Source organism: Haliotis rubra, unplaced genomic scaffold (assembly GCF_003918875.1).
Source record: "Haliotis rubra isolate DU_JTF1 unplaced genomic scaffold, ASM391887v1 Scf669, whole genome shotgun sequence".
NCBI classification, from domain to species: domain Eukaryota; kingdom Metazoa; phylum Mollusca; class Gastropoda; order Lepetellida; family Haliotidae; genus Haliotis; species Haliotis rubra.
Window position 1 is genome coordinate 187,682 of NW_025767378.1, and position 24,007 is coordinate 211,688.

The 24,007-nt window shown below is 41.3% G+C and overlaps 1 protein-coding gene across 1 annotated transcript in view; it reads left to right on the forward strand.

Moving 5' to 3' along the window:
- The first annotated feature begins 152 nt into the window (after positions 1-152).
- LOC124257617 (aspartate--tRNA ligase, mitochondrial-like) overlaps positions 153-24,007 on the forward strand; it is a 39,545-nt gene continuing 15,690 nt past the window's right edge. Inside the window, exons 1-11 of the mRNA XM_046691718.1 lie at positions 153-260; positions 1,846-2,012; positions 2,488-2,608; positions 2,993-3,091; positions 5,298-5,421; positions 7,077-7,123; positions 7,988-8,059; positions 8,310-8,414; positions 9,116-9,292; positions 10,335-10,442; positions 13,668-13,733. Coding sequence (XP_046547674.1) covers positions 2,525-2,608; positions 2,993-3,091; positions 5,298-5,421; positions 7,077-7,123; positions 7,988-8,059; positions 8,310-8,414; positions 9,116-9,292; positions 10,335-10,442; positions 13,668-13,733 — 882 coding nt within the window. The 5' untranslated portion in view covers positions 153-260; positions 1,846-2,012; positions 2,488-2,524. The remainder of the gene's footprint in view (positions 261-1,845; positions 2,013-2,487; positions 2,609-2,992; positions 3,092-5,297; positions 5,422-7,076; positions 7,124-7,987; positions 8,060-8,309; positions 8,415-9,115; positions 9,293-10,334; positions 10,443-13,667; positions 13,734-24,007) is intronic.

Here is a 24,007-nt window from a genome sequence, read left to right on the forward strand (position 1 = left end):
CCAATTACATCATCCTAATATCTTTTGTAAAAGCATATGCGTGCTATTTCTAAGACATGAGAAAAGAGTTTCATTCTCAAATATTTTATGTCCATTTCTTTTCCTTGGCGTGCATTTACTGTAACCCAAGGATATGTTTCCGCTTCCGGTATAAAGCATGGCGGCGAAAAACGTCTGCTCGATTTTGAGAGATGCATTATTACATCATGTTCGGCCACGATGTTGTTTCCATAGACATTTATCCTCAAATGTTGCTACTGGTAGGAATATCTGTTTATTCTAATTTACATTTGACCTATCAATGCATATTTACGGCTGCCAATCATGTTGCTGCTCCTGACTCGGTTCGTGACTACCGGTGAGGTTTCTTGACATTGCAGCTGACTACGCGGGGCCCACTACGTGCCTGCCATCATGCGAATTGATGCAGGTTCAACTGATTATGTTTATCTTTGCTATTTTAGCCCTTGAATAATTTCACCTCTTTTGCTCTTTTAGACCATGGCTGATTGGAGAGATATGGGTGTCATTGATCAGAAACTTTAGAATCGTAAATAAAAAATACAAAAAACACACATCCTGGTCTATCGTTTACTTAAGTGTGGACACTACACGTGATTTCAAAGCATATGCAATGTTTCAATGCTGCACGAAAATTTCTGCTCTCTTGTGTCATTACCACCTAGCACAAGTTGCCATAGACTTGAAAAATTAATAAAGGTGGATCTACCTTTTAGAATTCAGAACTGCAAACATTACAAACACATCACAATACCCAATGGTGTATCATACCATTTTGAATGACAGTTTTTCTTATATTGTTCTGAGATGTGACTTCACCAGCAGCTTGCTTAACAACAAGCATGCACTGTCCCGCTACTGCTCCTGTGACTGAATATTCAGAATGAAGCTACAAGACATACCTATTTAATCAAATCTGGAAAATGTGTAAGTTGGTAACAGAGATTACTGAGACATAATTAACCACTACAAAAAGCAATGGCTTCCAAAGTTACTAGTGTGACCATGACTCTTTAGAATGACGTGATATGTTTATCCTGATGTCACTGGTTTGCTATTCAACTTCCACTGGGCTTCACACAAGCCATGTGATTTTCTGTGATTGCAGATAAGAGACCAGCATCAAGCCTATGATCATTACTGAGGTCTGCCGACAGAACTGAAACGTTTTACATACTTTTTAAAACACTATTTTCAAGTAAAGTCATTGGGCACAAATATGTTTGTGTCAGTCCATGCACATGCATGTGTGTGTGTGCATATATGTATATATATATGTGTATTTTTTAGTCCTGCAGTGGTGAGGTGAAATGGGGTTTAACGTCATACTTAGGAATATTTCGCTCATATGATGACGTGCATGCATGTGTATGTGTGGCTGCTTGTACTAGCCCAGACATAAACTGGTTTTATAGTGCTAACTGACTGAGATACCATGCTGTAGTTAAGCATGAATACCCGTGAATGGGAAGAGTAGCTAGTATTTTATTTTAGCAAGTGTATCATCTTGTGTCGATGCATGCAGAAAAGAGACATTGTGTATCATACTGTAGCCATAAAATTTCTGAGTCTTGTGCTGGGATTCAAACCACAGACCTTTTGATCCAAAGTCGAAAGATTTGTCCACATGTCCAAAAAGCCTAACCCCATCAGCAAGCTGACATTAGTGACAAGGAAAGAATGTCATCTGTGGGATGACTCCACGTCCTGCTACAATATCATGGCATGAAAACACTCAATGTGCCAGGTCACTGATGTTTTGTTTCTAATGTCAGCTGAGGTACTGATCTTAGCATACAATAATCCTCAGTTTGATGATTCCAGACAAGGTGAGCTTCACATCACGCACTCACACTTGTGGGGAGTTGCGTGTTGCGGATGTGGGGAAGGATGTGACACTGTGTGGATGGTTGCAGTACCGCAGGATGGGCCTATTCTTTGTTTTGCGAGACTGGCATGGCATCACCCAGACTGTGGTGGCAGAGGATCAGGTTGGTGGACTGACTGCAGCATGCAACAGAAAATGTTGAATACTGTGAAGCATTAGTAATAACTGTTTGCAATATTAAACTGTTGTGTATGAAAAAATCACATAGAAACACCTAAAAAATGTTTGTACCATGTGAATAAGGTACAATTAATGCATATTGGGTTATTCTAGTAAACGTTATTACAGATAAAATTCAAGTTTCACTGTCTTTCAAAGGCCTGTTATCTTTGCTAGTGGACCCTGACACAGCCAGAAATATCAGGTACTCACACCACAAAAGTGAAAAGTGTCTATATTGGTGTATATTTCTATGAAAAGTGAATTGTAAGTCAGTAATTTCCCACCAAGAACATGTACATGAGCACTTTAAACTATTCTTACAAGTATTGTATTGGTCTTAATCATGTTTACCTGCATAGTGTACGTATGAACTGTTGAAGACGCAAATCCTGATGTAATGGTGTCACTTGTTTCAGTTGGAAAAGTTAGGCAGCAAATTATCCTCGCTGACATATGATTCTGTTCTTCGAGGAGTTAAGGGAGTTCTATGAAGTTAAGGGAACGGTCCAGTGTCGGCCTGATGGAGAGAAGAACAAGGTAAGTACTGGCTGGCTCTGTGGCAGCATCACAGTACTTCCATGCTGAGTGGGGGGCAGACATGCCCTTCTATATGTAAAACATGGATGTCCTTCTATGTATCTGTAGGCTCAATGTACTCTCTATCCATCCTCAGTGTGTATGACACACCAATGATATTGGTCATTGCTTTGCACAGTTATGTCCCTTCAAGGCACTGTTCCATCTGAGTTGTCACCCCTGTTAAGTTTCCTGTCCTTCAGGAGTACGCATTTCCTTTCTTTAAATGTGCAAGGAAATTCCCAAGACCTGCTTCTCAACACACTCAATCCATGTGATCCAGTTCTTTTTATCAGTAAGAAGCTGAGATTGTTTATTTTTATTACGTTCTGTTTTGTCCCATAGAAAATGGACACTGGGGAGATTGAGGTGTTGGTGAAGGATGTCCAGATACTCAACTCCTGCAAGGCAAACCTTCCCTTGGGAGCAAAAGATTTCCACCAGGTTAGTAGTATACATATAGGTGGTTTTGCCTTCCCCTTGTACGAAGGAGACATTTTAAAGGAGTTTCACCTAATATGTGACTTCACTTTCCTGATGTGCATGTTCTGGTATTCACCTGTATGTTCAGGATTTGACACATACGTTCAGGATTTGACATTTATGCATTTTCTGGTTGTGATCTAGTTTGAGGCATGTCTATGCATGATTTTATGGAACCCATCAAAGCCTGGTCAAGGGAAGTGACTGTGATATTATTATTGATGAATTGATCATCCCAACAAATAGATACATTAATGTTATTCTGATGTATTTAAGTTCAGTAAGAATAATCACACCTTACATGGCTAAGCTCAAGAAGCAAAGTATTTTTTTCTCAAAAGACCTTTGTCTCACTCTTACCATTTTGGCCAAGTTAAATGAGAGTGGTTGTCTTGACATCCAGAAACAAAATGTATAATCTATATTTTCAAAGATAATAACACCTTTTAAATTAGCTGAAAGTACAAAATCATTTGTGTTTGACTATGAAAAATTACATTTGTTTGCTTGGTCATTTGAACCTTGCCTTCATTACCAGGAACAGTTCCATCTTTTGTGGCCATGTCGCTGTTGTGTCTTGTCTCTAGATGTGTTTGTTCAGTGATGATTGTAGCCATGTTTCCTCAGTGGTGTTCTATGGATACATCTGTTTAGAAGTTTTCTGTAGAAATATCTGTTCAGAGTTGTTCTATGGATATATCTGTTCAGAGGTGTTCTATGTATATATTTGCTTAGAGGTGTTCTATGGATATATCTGTTTAGAGATGTTCTATGGATATATCTGTTCAGAGATGTTCTATGGATATATCTGTTCAGAGGTGTTCTATGGATATATCTGTTCAGAGGTGTTCTATGGATATATCTGTTTAGAGGTGTTCTATGGATATATCTGTTTAGAGATGTTCTATGGATATATCTGTTCAGAGATGTTCTATGGATATATCTGTTCAGAGGTGTTCTATGGATATATCTGTTCAGAGGTGTTCTATGGATATATCTGTTCAGAGGTGTTCTATGGATATATCTGTTCAGAGGTGTTCTATGGATACATCTGTTTAGAAGTGTTCTATGGATACATCTGTTCAGAGGTGTTCTATGGATACATCTGTTTAGAGGTGTTCTATGGATACATCTGTTTAGAGGTGTTCTATGGATACATCTGTTTAGAGGTGTTCTATGGATACATCTGTTTAGAGGTGTTCAATGGATACATCTGTTTAGAGGTGTTCTATGGATACATCTGTTCAGAGGTGTTCTATGGATACATCTGTTTAGAGAGGCGTTCTGTGAATACATCTGTTCAGAGGTGTTCTATGGATATATCTGTTTAGAGGTGTTCTATGGATACATCTGTTCAGAGCTACAGATAACTGTTTTGGGTCATTATGGTTATGTACTGTTCAGAGGTGCTTGTGTTCATTCAATTGGGTATCAAATTTTCCTTTGATAGTAACCAAATACATTGTACTCATCTCACTCAAACTCAATTGGGTATTTTGCCATTTTCCAATAATTTAAAAATATAATAAAGTTTAAATTTGAGTGTTTTTTATTTATATTTGATCTGTAATATGAGAAGTGATAAGGAAAACTGCAAGTTGTCAAGTTCATATACCTCAGTTACAGTATCTATCCACCGGTACGCATATTAAGATTTGACATTTTTGTGTGTACGCGTGTAAGATCACATTTATTGAGTATTTGGAAAAATTTCAGAGCGTGCTTATGGATAATAGACTTAATAGAATTGAGTTTTCACATAAATATTTGCGTAATTTACGCAGATACGCAGTTTATCTGTACCTCTGTATGTTTAGAGGTGTTTTGTGGATACATCTGTTTAGAGGTGTTCTATGGATACATCTGTTTAGAGGTGTTCTTTGGATACATCTGTTTAGAGGTGTTCTATGGATACATCTGTTCAGAGGTGTTCTGTGGATACATCTGTTTAGAGGTGTTCTATGGATATATCTGTTCAGAGGTGTTCTGTGGATACATCTGTTCAGAGGTGTTCTATGGATACATCTGTTCAGAGGTGTTCTTTGATACATCTGTTTAGAGGTGTTCTGTGGATACATCTGTTCAGAGGTGTTCGGAGGATACATATGTTTAGAAGTGTTCTATGGATATATCTGTTCAGAGGTGTTCTATGTATGTGTTTCCCTAGGTCAGCGAAGCATTGAGCATGAGGTACAGGTACCTCGACATTAGACGTCCGACCATGCAGCGCAACCTGAGACTCCGTTCAGCCATGATCATGAAAATGAGGGAGTTCATGTGTAACCAGCATGGTATGTAAGACTGTAAGATAAGGGAGTTCCTATGTAACCATCATGGTATGTAAGACTGTAAGATAAGGGAGTTCCTATGTAACCAGCATGGTATGTAAGACTGTAAGATAAGGGAGCTCCTATGTAACCATCATGGTATGTAAGACTGTAAGATAAGATAAAGGGAGTTCCTATGTAACCATCATGGTATGTAAGACTGTAAGATAAGGGAGTTCCTATGTAACCATCATGGTATGTAAGACTGTAAGATAAGGGAGTTCCTATGTAACCAGTCATGGTATGTAAGACTGTAAGATAAGGGAGTTCCTATGTAACCATCATGGTATGTAAGACTGTAAGATAAGGGAGTTCCTATGTAACCAGCATGGTATGTAAGACTGTAAGATAAGGGAGTTCCTATGTAACCATCATGGTATGTAAGACTGTAAGATAAGGGAGTTCCTATGTAACCATCATGGTATGTAAGACTGTAAGATAAGGGAGTTCCTATGTAACCATCATGGTATGTAAGACTGTAAGATAAGGGAGCTCCTATGTAACCAGCATGGTATGTAAGACTGTAAGATATGGGAGTTCCTATGTAACCAGCATGGTATGTAAGACTGTAAGATAAGGGAGTTCCTATGTAACCAGCATGGTATGTAAGACTGTAAGATAAGGGAGTTCCTATGTAACCAGCATGGTATGTAAGACTGTAAGATAAGGGAGTTCCTATGTAACCATCATGGTATGTAAGACTGTAAGATAAGGGAGCTCCTATGTAACCAGCATGGTATGTAAGACTGTAAGATAAGGGAGCTCCTATGTAACCATCATGGTATGTAAGACTGTAAGATGAGGGAGCTCCTATGTAACCAACATGGTATGTAAGACTGTAAGATAAGGGAGTTCCTATGTAACCATCATGGTATGTAAGACTGTAAGATAAGGGAGTTCCTATGTAACCATCATGGTATGTAAGACTGTAAGATGAGGGAGCTCCTATGTAACCAGCATGGTATGTAAGACTGTAAGATAAGGGAGCTCCTATGTAACCATCATGGTATGTAAGACTGTAAGATAAGGGAGCTCCTATGTAACCAGCATGGTTTGTAAAGGGAGATGTGTGGATTTGAGTTCCTATGTAACCCTTTAAGATAAAGGGAGCACCTATATTAACCAGCATGGTATGTAAGACTGTAAGATAAACCAGCATGGTATGTAAGCTCCTATGTAACCAGCATGGTATGTAAGACTGTAAAGATAAGGGAGCTCCTATATAACCAGCATGGTATGTAAGACTGTAAGATAAGGGAGCACCTATGTAACCAGTCTGGTATGTAAGACTGTAAGATAAGGGAGCTCCTATGTAACCAACATGGTATGTAAGACTGTAAGATAAGGGAGCTCCTATGTAACCAACATGGTATGTAAGACTGTAAGATAAGGGAGTTCCTATGTAACCAGCATGGTATGTAAGACTGTAAGATAAGGGAGCACCTATGTAACCAGCATGGTATGTAAGACTGTAAGATAAGGGAGCTCCTATGTAACCAGCATGGTATGTAAGACTGTAAGATAAGGGAGCACCTATGTAACCAGTCTGGTAAGACTAGGATAGTGATCCCACTTGATGAAGATGTGAGATTTGAATATTGACTTGGTGACTGTTTCAGGGTTTGTTGATGTTGAGACACCTACGCTGTTTCGGAGGACCCCAGGGGTGAGTGAGTGCTATCTATACACCTGTGTCAATGTAAGTGCAGAACACACATTCATCAGTGTTTACATCTCTACCCATGTGACAGTGGTACAACCTGGATTAGACCCTTCAGATATCAGTCCTTTGAGTGAGTGAGTGGGTATGTCAATATCCCAGTAATATCATGAAATGGGCTTCACACATTGTACCCATGTGTTGAATTGAACCCGGGTTTTTGGTATGACAAGCTTACGTTTTAACCACTGGGCTACCCCACCGCCCCATGAGTCCTTTGGCTTCAGTTTAACAAAGACTATCAGTGTGAACTTGAAGGATGACAATGTGGAGCTCACTTGGAAGCTTGTGGAAGAGGAGCGAATGTATTTATGGCTGTTAGCTTATTTATTAGTTTTCAGTCATTATCATGACTGCTTCCTGACCCAATATCAGAATATATTTCCTTCTTTGAGAGACATATATATTGATAATCAGTCCTTTGACTTCAGTTTAAGAAAGACTATCAGTCTGTGTGGACTTGAAGGATGATAATGTGCAGCTCACTTGGAAGCTTGTGGAAGAGGAGTTTATGCATTTATGACTGTTAGCTTATTTATTAGGTTTCAGTTATTGTCATGTCTGACAACGCCAAGTTGTGGTTTTCACCAACACAATATTGAGCCTGATTTGTAACTGACAGTTCATTGGTCTTTCAGAATAACTATCGTATCAAATCAAATTGGCTAAAAGAGAGCAGTTCATTAGGCATTGTGAGAACCATGGAAATGGATCAGGGGGTTAGTGTAGGATTTCTGAAACACAAGCCCTAATGAGAGGATGGTATTTGACTCTCTTACCTGCTTACCCGTCTTGGTGTTCCACTTTCAGGGTGCCCAAGAATTCATCGTTCCCAGTCGATTTCCTGGCAAGTTTTACTCCTTGCCTCAAAGTCCTCAACAGGTAACCATGGAATGTTTTTTATTACAATGGATGGATGGATGGATGGGTGGATGGCTGGAGATATCATGGCCATCAAAAATAGCATTAGAACCATATAGCTTGGAAACATCATAACACATTGTTTCCATCATTGAAGTAAAGTCAGCTTTTGTCAGAAAAGAAACAATGTACTTTAGAGTTTAAGCCATGTATGTTCACACTTTTAAACTTTCTTGTGTTTAATGTCACAATGGTGTGTGTTTTTCCTCAGTTCAAGCAGCTGCTGATGGTAGGTGGCATCGATCGCTACTTCCAGATTGCCAAGTGTTACCGAGACGAGGGATCTAAACCTGATCGACAGCCAGAATTCACACAGGTCAGTCCAGAGTCATGTCCCTTGTCACCCCCCATTCCATGTGTTCCTGGTGGTGGTGGTGGAATTGGGTTTAACGTCGTGCTTGAGAATATTTCGCTCATATGACGACATGCATGCGTGTGTATGTGTTTGTGCGGCTGCTTGTACTAGCCCAGACTGAAGCTGGTTTTATAGTGCTAGCCCACTGAGATACCATGCCGCAGTGAAGCATGAATACCCCACTCAGACACATTATACTGACTCCGAGCCGACCAGTCCTTGTTGTACCCCTTAATGCCGAGCGCCAGGCAGGGACCAACAAGTACCATATTATAACGTCTTTTTCAAGACGGACGCTCTAACCACAACACCACGGAGGCTGTCTCCATGTGTTCCTACTGATGTCTGCATGTGCTTCTCACCTCCTTACCATATGTGTCAGCCTTCATCACCTTCTACCCCTATATGCAAGTTTCACAGTGTTAATCATCTCACACCATGTTGGTGTCTGACATTAAGTATTTAATGCAGGGTTGGAAACTCCTGCTAGCTGAAAGCCAGTGAAAGTCAGCCACTCATGTTTTCAGATAAATGCCTTTCATCTAGTTCATTGTGAATCAACAGTGTTCTTTCTGTGAGCCCACGTACATTTGAAAGGCTACTCTGATGGGATTTTGTGTGCCACATTTAAAAGCTCATTTCTACATAAATGTACATTACAGGTGGACATTGAGATGTCCTTCACTGACCAGCCGTCTGTGATGAGGTTGATCGAGGATCTCCTCCAGCACTCGTGGCCGTTGGAAGGGCACATCAGCACCCCCTTCCCACGCATGTCCTACCACCAGGCTAGACAGAGGTTTGGCACAGACAAGCCAGATACAAGGTTTGCTATGGAGGCAAGTTCTTAGTTCACATATTAATCTGTAATGATGATGAATGCACAGTGTTTCATGACTCCCCAAATATTTGTTTTGTCCTTGTGAAGGTTATAGAGAGATACTTAAGTGAAGATGTTGATTGCTTCATTGAAGATGTATTTTATTCTGGATCTGAAAGTACTGAGTTCAATCGCTTGTCTTACTGTTAGTGGGTGTTTGTTCCAAAGGGACAGTCAAATGCCAAATATGTCAGTACATGAGAGTACAACCCTGGCCATGAGCTGATCACAGGGGTGGAAATAACTTTGAAATTGCTAGTGTACTCCGGTACTGTGGCACATGTAAAATCACTTGCCCTGATAATTTTTCCACTATACCGGCCGTTTTCTTGTTGATTTTTTAAATAAACAACATAATTAATATTGGAAAGTCAACTGGACACCGGTACAGTGTAATATACAAATTTGCTTGCCCGACAGAAAAAACCAATGGACTCGGGTGTCGGGCAATGGGTTATTTCCACCCCTGGATCAGATCACCTGAGGAGATGTAATGGCCGGTGTTTCTGTACATGACTGAAAACAAATGCTGGAGCTGTGTTGTTCAAGTTCAAATGTACCAGATTGGTATATACTAGTACAGTACAGTATAAGCTTTACAGCTACAAACATAATAATAATAATAAGAGTACTTTTATAGCGCCTCATCCACATCACTCAGAGACATGCTCTAAGTGCATAACATATATACAGGTTATATGTACAGGAAAGTTGGCGTTCACAGATATTTCTTGAAGAGATGCAACTTAATTCAAGAAAAATTGTGATAGCTCAGGTAACGTGCTGCCTACTAGGCGCTCAGTCTGGCTCTAATCAAACAAACAAGCTACAAAGCTTTACAGGTACAAACAATGCGGCTTCTGTTCTATGTGTTCTATGTGAAGTGATGTCATTAAACTGGAAGTACTTCTGTTAGGGTAGCAAGCGTCACAAGAGGTCAGCTGTCTCCTGAGTTGGCCTCCTGTTTGTTGTCCTGACTAACTCAGTTGTTTGTCTGGCAGCTGTGTGACATCACAGACATGATGCAAACCTGTGACGTCCCTGTCATCGCTGCAAGGCTGCAGTCCCCCACTGCTTCTGTACAAGCCATCCGTATCCCCCAGGGCAAAGTAAGTGCATTCACTTGTACATACTCTTCTATTTCTGTATTCAGTGTATTAAGTGCCCTGCTCCACATTATCTTCTATTTCTGTATTCAGTGCATTATGTGCCCTGTTCCACATTATCTTCTATTTCTGTATTCAGTGTATTATGTGCCCTGCTCCACATTATCTTCTATTACTGTATTCAGTGTATTATGTGCCCTGCTCCATGTTATCTTCTATTACTGTATTCAGTGTATTATGTGCCCTGCTCCACATTATCTTCTATTACTGTATTCAGTGTATTCCACATTATCTTCTATTACTGTATTCAGTGTGTGCCCTGCTCCACATTATCTTCTATTACTGTATTCAGTGTATTAAGTGTTATCCCTGTGTATTATCTTGCCCTGCTATCTCACATTATCTTCTATTTCTGTATTCTGTATTCAGTGTATTAAGTGCCCTGCTCCACATTATCTTCTATTTCTGTATTCAGTGTATTATGTGCCCTGCTCCATGTTATCTTCTATTACTGTATTCAGTGTATTAAGTGCCCTGCTCCACATTATCTTCTATTACTGTATTCAGTGTATTATGTGCCCTGTTCCACATTATCTTCTATTACTGTATTCAGTGTATTATGTGCCCTGCTCCACATTATCTTCTATTACTGTATTCAGTGTATTATGTTGCCCTGTTATCTTCCACATTATCTTCTATTAATGTATTCAGTGTATTATGTGCCCTGCTCCACATTATCTTCTATTACTGTATTCAGTGCATTAGTGCCCTTCCAGTGTATTAGTGTGTGCCCTGTTCCACATTATCTTCTATTACTGTATTCAGTGCATTATGTGCCCTGTTCCACATTATCTTCTATTACTGTATTCAGTGTATTATGTGCCCTGCTCCACATTATCTTCTATTTATGTATTCAGTGTATTATGTGCCCTGCTCCACATTATCTTCTATTTCTGTATTCAGTGTATTATGTGCCCTGCTCCATGTTATCTTCTATTACTGTATTCAGTGTATTAAGTGCCCTGCTCCACATTATCTTCTATTACTGTATTCAGTGTATTATGTGCCCTGTTCCATATTATCTTCTATTACTGTATTCAGTGTATTATGTGCCCTGTTCCACATTATCTTCTATTAATGTATTCAGTGTATTATGTGCCCTGCTCCACATTATCTTCTATTTCTGTATTCAGTGTATTATGTGCCCTGTTCCACATTATCTTCTATTAATGTATTCAGTGTATTATGTGCCCTGCGTTATCTTCTATTACTGTATTCAGTGTATTATGTGTGCTCCTGTCATCTTCTATTCCAGTGTATTATCTCCACATTATCTTCTATTACTGTATTCAGTGTATTATGTGCCCCTGCTCCATTATCTTCTATTTCTGTATTCAGTGCATTATGTGCCCTGTTCCACATTTATCTTCTATTACTGTATTCAGTGCATTATGTGCCCTGCTCCACATTATCTTCTATTACTGTATTCAGTGTATTATGTGCCCTGCTCCACATTATCTTCTATTTCTGTATTCAGTGTATTAAGTGCCCTGCTCCACATTATCTTCTATTTCTGTATTCAGTGTATTATGTGCCCTGCTCCATGTTATCTTCTATTACTGTATTCAGTGTATTAGTGTAGTGCCCTGTTCCACATTATCTTCTATTAATGTATTCAGTGTATTATGTGCCCTGTTCCACATTATCTTCTATTAATGTATTCAGTGTATTATGTGCCCTGCTCCACATTATCTTCTATTTCTGTATTCAGTGTATTATGTGCCCTGTTCCACATTATCTTCTATTAATGTATTCAGTGTATTATGTGCCCTGCTCCACATTATCTTCTATTTCTGTATTCAGTGCATTATGTGCCCTGTTCCACATTATCTTCTATTTCTGTATTAGGTGTATTATGTGCCCTGCTCCACATTATCTTCTATTACTGTATTCAGTGTATTATGTGCCCTGCTCCACATTATCTTCTATTACTGTATTCAGTGTATTATGTGCCCTGCTCCATGTTATCTTCTATTACTGTATTCACATTATCTTCATATTTATCTATTCATTACTGTGTATTATATGCCCTGCTCCACATTATCTTCTATTACTGTATTCAGTGTATTATGTGCCCTGCTCCATGTTCTTCTATTACTGTATTCAGTGTATTAATTATCTGTATTCAGTGTATTATGTGCCCTGTTCCACATTATCTTCTATTAATGTATTCAGTGTATTATGTGCCCTGTTCCACATTATCTTCTATTTATGTATTCAGTGTATTATGTGCCCTGCTCCACATTATCTTCTATTACTGTATTCAGTGTATTAAGTGCCCTGTTCCACATTATCTTCTATTAATGTATTCAGTGTATTATGTCTGTTCCACACAGTGTATTATCTTCTATTTCTGTATTCAGTGTATTAATTCAGTGTATTAAGTGCCTGGATGCCTGGATAGTACTAGAATTTGTACTTTACTAAGAAAGTGTAATCCCAAATATAGCATATGTTACATTTGACCACTTTCTAAAATGGCATTGTGTAATCTTGTTAAGTTATAATGCACTTTAAATCATGCAACATTATGGCCTGATAAAATGTTTATCATATTAGCAGCTTAATGATGAAGCCCTTGCCATGCCGACAATATCTTATTTTCATCTATTTTTGTAATCTATTGCTTAGTTTCTACATTCAAATTTCGGGCAAGTGCATTATTTTGTGGGCTAGTAACTTTCAGGCATAGCTAGCCTGACTGGCTAGCAAAATTTGGAAACTATTTCACACAGTGATCTCTTCTTAAGTGTTTATGTGACGTTTTCATAGTTAACTGTTACTTCGATGAATTTGATATTAATCATGACTGCATGAGCAAACACTATTCTTCTTGGCTCTATGGTAGGGGATAGTGGTAATGCAGATTTCTTGGTATATTATCATGTTATCATGTATGTTTTTATAAAGGCTGAGGCAGAATGACTTTTTTGCAACATTTTTGGGACAACTCACAACAATTTAGCTGGGAGATTAGTCACTTGACATGGCATGAGGCTCCATGATGCTGCACGACAGGTTTTATGCTGTGTATTGTTTTCCAGATGAGATCCAGTTCCAGTGAGTTGTTCCTGCTTTCAACAACAGGCTCAGTGATGGCTGTCTTCTAGAACACTGAACTGTCTGATCCTGTACACTAGTCAGCATCTTTGTCTGCCTTTCTTTCAGAAACATTTGTCCAACAAGGACATGGACTCTATTATCAAGGCGTGTCAGGACGGCCTCCCGGACTTGGTGAGTTATAGCCCCAGTTGCCATGTTATGTTATTGTAGCAGCCATAAAATTTCCGAATCCCGTGCTGGGATTCGAACCACGGACCCTTCTGCTCCAAACTTGGACGCTTTGTCCACATGACCAAAGAGGTTAACCCCGTCAGCAAGCTGACAAGGTAAGGATGTCATCTGTGGGATGACTCCACGCCCTGCTACGTTTAAGAAATACAGTTCGCTCTACCACCATGTATAGTGTAATAAAACACACTTTTGCCCTGAACTATTATAGTTAAAGCACGAGGACGGCTTGCGTCCCAGTGCTTTTAACGTCATAATAGTTCAGGGAGAAAAGTGTGTTTTATTACACTATACTATGGTGGTAGAGCGAACTCGCGGCTTATTTTCTAAGATGCCAAATTTAATACTTTCTGAGGATAATTACGATTAATCTAAGGCAGAAAACAAACGGCGGTGTCGGTGACCTAAATTAAGAATCCTCGCGACAGGGCTATCTGGCTGTTCTATTGATGTGTCTGTCCCCCTACGTTAAGACGAACGTTACCAGAAAAACAAATGATAAACAGTTTCATGACGGTTTACGTTATGATTAAATATCTTCTCTAAAGTATTTTAATTACATCTGTCATTAACGTAAACCATGTGAACGTCGTATTTCTACTGCCAACGTATGTTTAGATCAGTACATCCAGACGAAGCTGAGTAGTCTAGCGACATTCCACGATTGCATTGTGGGAATGTAAACATTGCGAACGTTACCGTGTTGCTGAAAACTTGCGAGTCGAAGAGAGCCTTTTTAAATGTCAGAAAAAATAAACGTAATGTTTCCACCAGTGATGTTAGGTGAGTGAAGCAACTGCAAACCAAGAAACGGGATGCAACGCAGTAGTTTACTGTAGGAGGCTGTACGAGGCGATGACAACTGACATCCATCGTGACGTCGCTTACACTGTGACGTAATGTAAAATGGTTCGATTCCGAGGGGGCACACTAGAATGGCGCAGTGACGGGATAGCGTCATTCAATTGTTACGTCATCAAAAAACTATACCTTTATTGTCTGATAATGTATTATTTTTTTTGATTGTTCTAAGCGCTAAGCATCTTAGAATATGTTTTAAGGCTCATCCTCATAGGGAAAATATCTGTGTTGTACTGGAACTGTTGCTTCTTGACGATACGATATTGCTTGCTTTGTTCTGATGGTGAGGGGTGGTGGGGTAGCCTAGTGGTTAAAGCGTTCGCACGTCATGTAGAAGACCCAAGTTCGATTCCCCACATGGGCACACTGTGTGAAGCCCATTTCTGGTGTCCCCCACCGTGATATTGCTGGAACATTGCTAAAAGCGGCGTAAAACCATACTCACTCACTCACTCTGAGGGATAACCTGACCTGTCTCAGTAGAACTTCCTTGATTGGATAACCTGACCTGTCTCATTAGAACATCCTTGATTGGATAACCTGACCTGTCTCATTAGAACTTCCTTGATTGGATAACCTGACCTGTCTCATTAGAACTTCCCTGATTGGATAACCTGACCTGTCTCATTAGAAATTCCTTGATTGGATAACCTGACCTGTCTCATTAGAACATCCTTGATTGGATAACCTGACCTGTCTCATTAGGACTTCCTTGATTGGATAACCTGACCTGTCTCATTAAAACTTCCTTGATTGGATAACCTGGCCTGTCTCATTAGAACTTCCTTGATTGGATAACCTGACCTGTCTCATTAGAACTTCCTCCATAACCTGGCCATTAGAACTTCCTTGATTGGATAACCTGACCTGTCTCATTAGAACTTCCTTGATTGGATAACCTGGCCATCTCATTAGAACAGCCTTGATTGGATAACCTGACCTGTCTCATTAGAACTTCCTCCTTGATTGGATAACCTGGCCATCTCATTAGAACAGCCTTGATTGGATAACCTGACCTGTCTCATTAGAACTTCCTTGATTAGATAACCTGACCTGTCTCATTAGAACTTCCTTGATTGGATAACCTGACCTGTCTCATTAGAACTTCCTTGATTGGATAACCTGGCCTGTCTCATTAGAACTTCCTTGATTGGATAACCTGACCTGTCTCATTAGAACTTCCTTGATTGGATAACCTGACCTGTCTCATTAGAACTTCCTTGATTGGATAACCTGACCTGTCTCATTAGAACAGCCTTGTTTGGATAACCTGACCTGTCTCATTAGAACTTCCTTGATTGGATAACCTGGCCATCTCATTAGAACTTCCCTGATTGGATAACCTGACCTGTCTCATTAGAACTTCCTTGATTGGATAACCTGACCTGTCTCATTAGAACTTCCTTGATTGGATAACCTGACCTGTCTCATTAGAACTTCCTTGATTGGATAACCTGGCCATCTCATTAGAACAGCCTTGATTGGATAACCTGACCTGTCTCATTAGAACTTCCTCCTTGATTGGATAACCTGGCCTGTCTCATTAGAACTTCCTTGATTGGATAACCTGACCTGTCTCATTAGAACTTCCTTGATTGGATAACCTGGCCATCTCATTAGAACATCCTTGATTGGATAACCTGACCTGTCTCATTAGAACTTCCTTGATTGGATAACCTGACCTGTCTCATTAGAACTTCCTTGATTGGATAACCTGACCTGTCTCATTAGAACATCCTTGATTGGATAACCTGACCTGACTCATTAAAACTTCCTTGATTGGATAACCTGACCTGTCTCATTAAAACTTCCTTGATTGGATAACCTGGCCTGTCTCATTAGAACTTCCTTGATTGGATAACCTGACCTGTCTCATTCAAACTTCCTTGATTGGATAACCTGGCCATCTCATTAGAACTTCCTTGATTAGATAACCTGACCTGTCTCATTAGAACTTCCTTGATTGGATAACCTGACCTGTCTCATTAGAACTTCCTTGATTGGATAACCTGACCTGTCTCATTAGAACAGCCTTGACCTTCATCTTGTAAAGAATGATAATGGGTCTGTGCTTGCTTTAATTTTATTTCAAAGAAGTGTGATAGCTTGGGGTAGTTTGTGAGAAATGCCAATGTATTTTGCCCCTGTATCTCTGAATAATTATGTTGTGTTTGGTGATCCATCTTAGGCTCAGTGTTAATATGGGAAACGTTTCAGGTTGGGGATCAACACTTGCATTACTTTCATTATTTACATCTTCAGTAAACCATATCAGTCATAAATGTCTTAAATGGTATAAATGATGGAACAAAATGCCTTTGGATACTGGTTGTGTGAGAATGTGTTCTTAATTCCACCCAACAGATTTATGATTAACATTCAGTGTGGTGTCTGTTAACATGTGACTAGGACATTACATTTACCACCAGTAGATGGTAAAGATGGAGATACTAACATACTCTCAGCCAGTTTCCTGTACATGTTGATCTGTACTAACAGTCATGATGCTGAGATTCTGAGGTCACAATAACAGGTTACAGAAATGCCAGGAAAGTCCCTGAAAACAGCATTATTCTTGTGGATTGTAGATGATATCTCAATGTTTAAAGATACAACATGGTTCAGATAGGAGTATTCAATACATACCAAACAGATGAGACTGATACAGATATTCAGTAATGAAATAAAGCATGTGTAAAGTGTAAACCAAGGGTACAGTGGAAAGTCACTGAAGCAGCTGACCAATCCCTCAGTTTATGTCATGTTATCTTAACATTACCATACTTACTGTGTACACATACTCATTGTGTACACATACTTACTAATACTATGTTCTAGACATCACTGAGAATTCCTGCTACATGACATTGTTCCATTAGGTTATATGTATTCATTAAGGCTTATGATTGAATTGGGGGTGGTGGGGTAGCCTAGTGGTTAAAGCGTTGGCTCATCACGCCGAAGACCCGGGTTCGAATCCCCACATGGGTACAATGTATGAAGCCCTTTTCTGGTGTCCCCCGCCGTGATGTTGCTGGAATATTGCTAAAAGCGGCGTAAAACCAAACTCAGTCAGTATGATTGAATGACATGAGATATATCAAAGTACCGGTTGTTAAAGTGTGCATATTTCTTCCATTTAAAATGAAATTATGACAGATTTGACCATGGTAACACTCATCTGTGAGTCATGTGTGTTACATAATGAACAAATCCTTTGTTTATCGGGGACATTTGTCGTCTACCCATTTCTGTTGGAAGTCTGTGGTTATAATGTTCTAAATCTAACAAGTACCTTGGATAGCTGTCTTAGTAGAATGACTGCAGCAGTCCACTGCTGTTAACCGATTCGGCCACCACAGCTGACACTCCAGACTCATCATGATAATGGTGGTAGAGAACACACAACACAAGTGGATGTTACAGTTTACTAGTGCTACCAGATACTATATGTGTTTTACAGGAGTGGTTAAGAGAACAATGTACAGCATGCAGATATATACAGCACCTCCCTCATCTCTTTGCAGCATCCCCCCCACACCAACATATCATCCACCACACCCCACATATCCTCCCCACACCCCACATATCATCCCCCACACCTCCACATATCATCCCCACCCACATATCATCCCCCACACCCCAACATATCATCCCCCACAGCTCTACATATCATCCACCACACCCCCACATATCCTCCCCACACCCCACATATCATCCCCCACCTCCACATATCATCCCCCCACACCCATGCATATCACCCCACACCTCCACATATCATTCCCCCATCTCCACATATCATCCCCCACCTCCCACATATCATCCCCCCCCTAATACCCCACATATCATCCCCCACACCCCCCTACATATCATCCCCCACACCCCACATATCATCCCCCACACCCCCCCACATATCATCCCCCACACCCACATATCATCCCCACACTCCCCACATATCATCCCCACACCTCCACATATCATCCCCCACACCCCCACATATCATCCCCTACACCTCCACATATCATCCCCCACCCCACATATCATCCCCCACACCTCCACATATCATCCCCACAACCCTACATATCATCCCCACACCCCCACATATCATCCCCCACACCTCCACATATCATCCACATCACATATCACCCACACCCCACATATCATCCCCCACACCCACATATCATTCCCCCACACCACATATCACCCCCACACCTCCACATATCATCCCCACATATCATCCCCCACATATCATCCCCCACACCCCACATATCATTCCCCACACCCCACATATCATCCCCCACACCCCACATATCATCCCCCACATATCATCCCCACATCCCACATATCATTCCCCACACCCCACATATCATCCCCCACACCCCACATATCATCCCCCACACCCCACACCACCACATATCATCCCACACCCCACATATCATTCCCCACACCCCACATATCATCCCCACACACCCCACATATCATCATCCCCCACACCTCACATATCATCCCCCACACCCTCCACATATCATCCCCACATATATCATCCCCCACATCCCACACATATCATTCCCCACACCCCACATATCATCCCCCACACCCCACATATCATCCCCCACACCTCCACATATCATCCCCCACACCCCACATATCCCCCACATATCATCCCCCAGATCCCACATATCATTCCCCACACCCCCTAATATCATCCCCCACACACCCCCATATCCCCACACCCCCACATATCATCCCTCACATCTCCACATATCACCCCCCACACCTCCACATATCATCCCCCACACCTCCACATGTCATCCCCCCACACCTCCACATATCATCCACCCACATCCCTCACTCACTGAAGGACTAATATCTCCACATTACCATTAGATCTGCTGATCTCTTCTTTCTTATTGGGATGAATTGACTGCTTTGGGTGTATCTGATATTGAATGTATTGTGTATTGCATGCATTGTTTATCTGATATCACAAGTATTGCATGCATTGTATATATATAATATCACATGGTGTTAGACCAATGAATGTCAATAGACCATTGATTGTATGTGTACAGATTGTACCTGTACAGTCATACGATGGTTAATGCTAATGGTTTCCAGGTACACTCACTATTTGCACTTATTACAATCACAGCATTCATTTACACAGGTACAGTTTCAACCTGACAAATCCAACATTCCAAACAAGTCCATGTTGTCCCACCATATATGTCTATCAAGTCTCTGTTGTCACATATAATATATGTGTAACTTGAGGATGTCTGGCTGGTCAGGATATTATGTGGAGTCTGCCGTGTCAAACCCAGTCGGACAACTTGGGATTGTCAGCTGGATAATCAGGCTCGGGGGTTCTCCTCAGGTCTTCCTGATGAACTTCAGCTTTCACTTCACTAATGGCAGGCTCAGATCTGTAGTGAGCACTCAGTCTAACATCAGTAAGTTCCTGAGTGTCCCTCCTTTGCTGGGAAAGGCCTCTTTCCTGGTCCCTCTGTTCATCATCTGTATCATGCTCAAATCTCCTCTTCTTCGAGTGGAAATCAATGTCACCATAGCTCTTGCTCCTCTGTGGGCCAGTGATGATTTCCTCATGTCTTGGCCTGCCTCGGTTGTCGGGGAATGGCAGCTCAACATATTCTCGTTCGGTGCCTCGAGGCTGCCTAAGACCTGCAGCAGCATCGGCCTTCTCCAGCGTCATTACGTCATACCCACGCTTATCTCCCCTTGACCTCTGTTCAGTTTGATAGTTATGTTTCTGAAACTGATATTCGTTCTGTTGTTTTGTGTCCTTCATGTAGTGGACATAGGGTTCAGAGTTGTACTTGTCAAGTAGCCTCTGTGACTGCCTCCGGTAGTGCCTGTCTTCCTCGTCCCTCAGACCAACTCGCACAATGTCGTATCCTTGTGATGGAGGCAATCTCCTCATGCCAGATTCCTCATGTGCATAGTGTCTAGGTTTAGCTGGTCTCCTGTGAGATGGCGCAAGTCTGCCTTGTCGGTTGATCTGACTATACTCACTTCGACCTAGCTCCCAGTCACTCAGCAGAGTCTGTTGGGGACGTCGATGAGAGGGCTGGTGAAGCTGCCTTTCATCTTGCAGGGTCTGACGTCTGTGTGAGGGCATGGTGTAGAACCTGTCTGCTCTCTGGGGGTCATAGTCTCTCCTGTTTCCCAGGTCTGTGTGTGCAAGTGTTGCCCACCTGTCCCTCCCCTCAGAATCCCACCGACTGGTAGGCCTGTACCTAGCCAGCGTATACAGCAACTGCTTTTCGTAGCGTCGAAGCCGCTCTCGTTCCTCCTTGGTTTTCTTGTCAGTCTTGCTGTGGGATTTGCTCCTGTCATGACTTTTGGACCGAGATTTGGAGGTCTTTCTCTCTTGGGACTTTGACCTTGACCTTGACCTTGACTTTGAAGACTGTTTTTTTTCTTTTCTCCCTCTATCCTGAGATTCCTTCACCTTGTGATACTGGGGCACTTCAGTGTTGGCATGTTTCAAAACACCATTTGGCACATGGCTGAGACCGTTGTGTTTGCTACTCCACAACTTCATCTTGAGATGGTGGTCAAGTTCATCCAGTATCTCAACTGGCATTTCCTTCTTAGCTTTCCTCGCATGGTTCACCTTGATGCCTTCCTTTATCTTCTCTTCACTTGTCTTTGATATCATCATCACTCTCCACTTCTGGTATGACCGACACACAATGGTCCCCACAGCTCCGACAAAGATCATCAACAATCCCAGGGAGCCAAACACAATGAAGTTGAGGAGGCCTTCGTTACACTCAAGGAAAGTCACCTGGTATTCAAATATGCTCATCCCTCTTCTGCTGTGAGGAGATGCACACTCAAAGCGGGACTTCCCATAAATGTCTGAATCAACTTCAGTCAGCCAGGAAACTAGAGGTAGCAGGCCACAGTCACAGAGGAATGGATTGCCAGATAAGCCAAGGTGTTGCAAATTTGTCATGTCTTTGAACACAAATGGAGAAATAGTTGGAAGTTTGTTCCTAGCAAGAGATATGTTGACCAGTGCATGATTCTTGTCAAAGGTGCTTGCTTCCATGTGTGTGATGCTGTTCGAACTCAGGTCAACTGTCTTCAGAGAATCAAGACTACTGAAAGTATATTTGAATTTCTGTTGGTGAAAGTGGGTTTCCAGTGAGTTGTTGGACACAATCAGAGTGTGCAGATTCAGTAAGTCTCTGAAGGTGTTGTCATGGAAACCTGTGATGACATTAGAAGACAGATCCAACACTTCCAGATCACTCATACCCTGGAAGGCATTGAAGTCAACCTCAGATATGAGATTCTCGGAGAGATCAAGAACCTGGGCTCTTGACCATCCGCCAAACCAAAGAGTGGTCAGCTTATTTCCGGACAGATCAATGATGTAGGGATGGGATGTGTTGGGGAGGAACACCATGTGATCAATCACTGAGATCTGGTTCCCACTGAAATCCACCTTCTCTAATTTGACAGCTGATGAGAATATGTAGGGTCCGAGGACAGTGATCTTGTTCTGGCTGACATCCAGGACCCGAAGGTTATCAGCCTGTGGTATCATGTCCAAGCTGGAGATGTTATTACCTGCCAAGATCAGTTCTTCTAGTTTGACCGTATTCCCAGTGGTTATAAGATCATCAAGGGTGTTGAAGCTGAGATCAAGGACTTTGAGCTGCTGCAAAGGGTTGAGCTTTAGTTGTGATCTTTCATCAAACCTATTATGGCTGGCTATCAGAGTCTCCAGGCTGGTAAGCTTGGCCACTGCAGGTCCGTCAAAGGACTTGAGTTCATTGTGAGAAATGTCCAGAATCTTTAGGTTGTTAAGTTTTGTGAAGGAGGGCTGCAATACCTTGATGTTGTTGTGACTGATGTCTAGGTGTTGAAGTGAACCTATGTTGGCAAAGGCTGTGGCTGATATGTTCTGTAGTTTGTTGTGTGAGAGGTTAAGGTAGTGTAGGGACAGTTTGGCTGAGCTGGTGAAGATTGTGTCGATGTTGGCAAGGTTCATTGATCCTAGATTCAGTCGCTTTGTGTTCAAGTGTTTGAGGTCCTCCATGATGATAGAGATGTTGTCAGAGGTCAGTGTGGTCACCCCTGATAGGTCAAGGTCATACAGTCCTCGGAATTGTACAAAAGTTCCATTCTCAATAGATGTGATCTGACAGTGAGACAAGCTGAGTTTTCTTTTCACAGTATTTGTCCAACTGTGAACATTATCAAACGCATCATTTGTAACATCAGCAAAGTCATTGTGAGAGAGATCAAGCACCTGCAGTTGGTTGAGTACCTGGAATCTCAAACCAAGCTTCAGATGGAAGAAGTTATTCCTGCTGAGGTAGAGCTCTCTTAGGTTAGGCATATCACGGTAGAAGGCACCATAAAAGTTGTCAATGCCATTGTTGTTGAGACGAAGCACCTGTAGCCGATGTAGGCCCCGAAACACATCATCTGCCAACACTTTTAGGTTGTTGTTGCTGAGGTCTAGGTGGGTGAGGGTATCAAGGCTGCTGAATGTGTTGTTGTTGATGAAGGAGATAAGATTGCTGGAGAGGTCGAGATGAGTGAGCCTAGAGAATGAGTTGAATAAGGGGGTGAGGATGGGGCCTAGGTAGATGTTGGACACATTGAGATGCTGCACCATCTTTGGCAGTGCAGGCAGGCGGAACAGACCCTGATCCACACACTGGATGCTTGTGAGGGTGTTGTTACAGATGCAGACACTAGGACACTCAGCTTGACTGCAGGGGAACTGCAGGATGCTGACCAACATCACAAGACGGACCAAGATGTTGGTCTCCATGGTCACTGGATGAATCTGTAACAAAAACAGGAACAGGAAATTCAGAGCAATACCCAAGACCAAGACAGTTATTTTGCCTAATCGCATTATGTACTGTCAATGGGCCTGGTATCTGTGATCTATTTGAGATCACTTCTCAGGGTATTTTATGTACTGGGCCTATTTGCCATCATTTTGCCAAGATATATGATCTTTGTGTTGTCAACACATTTTACAGTTGCTAAATTTACATGAAAGAATAACTGGTTATTCATCCATAGATAAATTACAGATTATTCATCAAGTGTGTAACCATGTCATAAGTGATATTTATGGTAGGATGACACTCTCTTTGTTGTGTATTGCGCTTCCATGAAAACTGAAAGGAGTAAGTTAGAAACCATGCATACATAAATACAATTCATTATATAGAACCAGATAATATTATAGTGATAACTTCATTCATTTATGGACCCATGAAGATCCGGGTTAGAATTGATCTTCAGGAACAAATGCTTGTCGTAAGAGGTGACTAACGGGATTGGGTGGTCATGCTCGC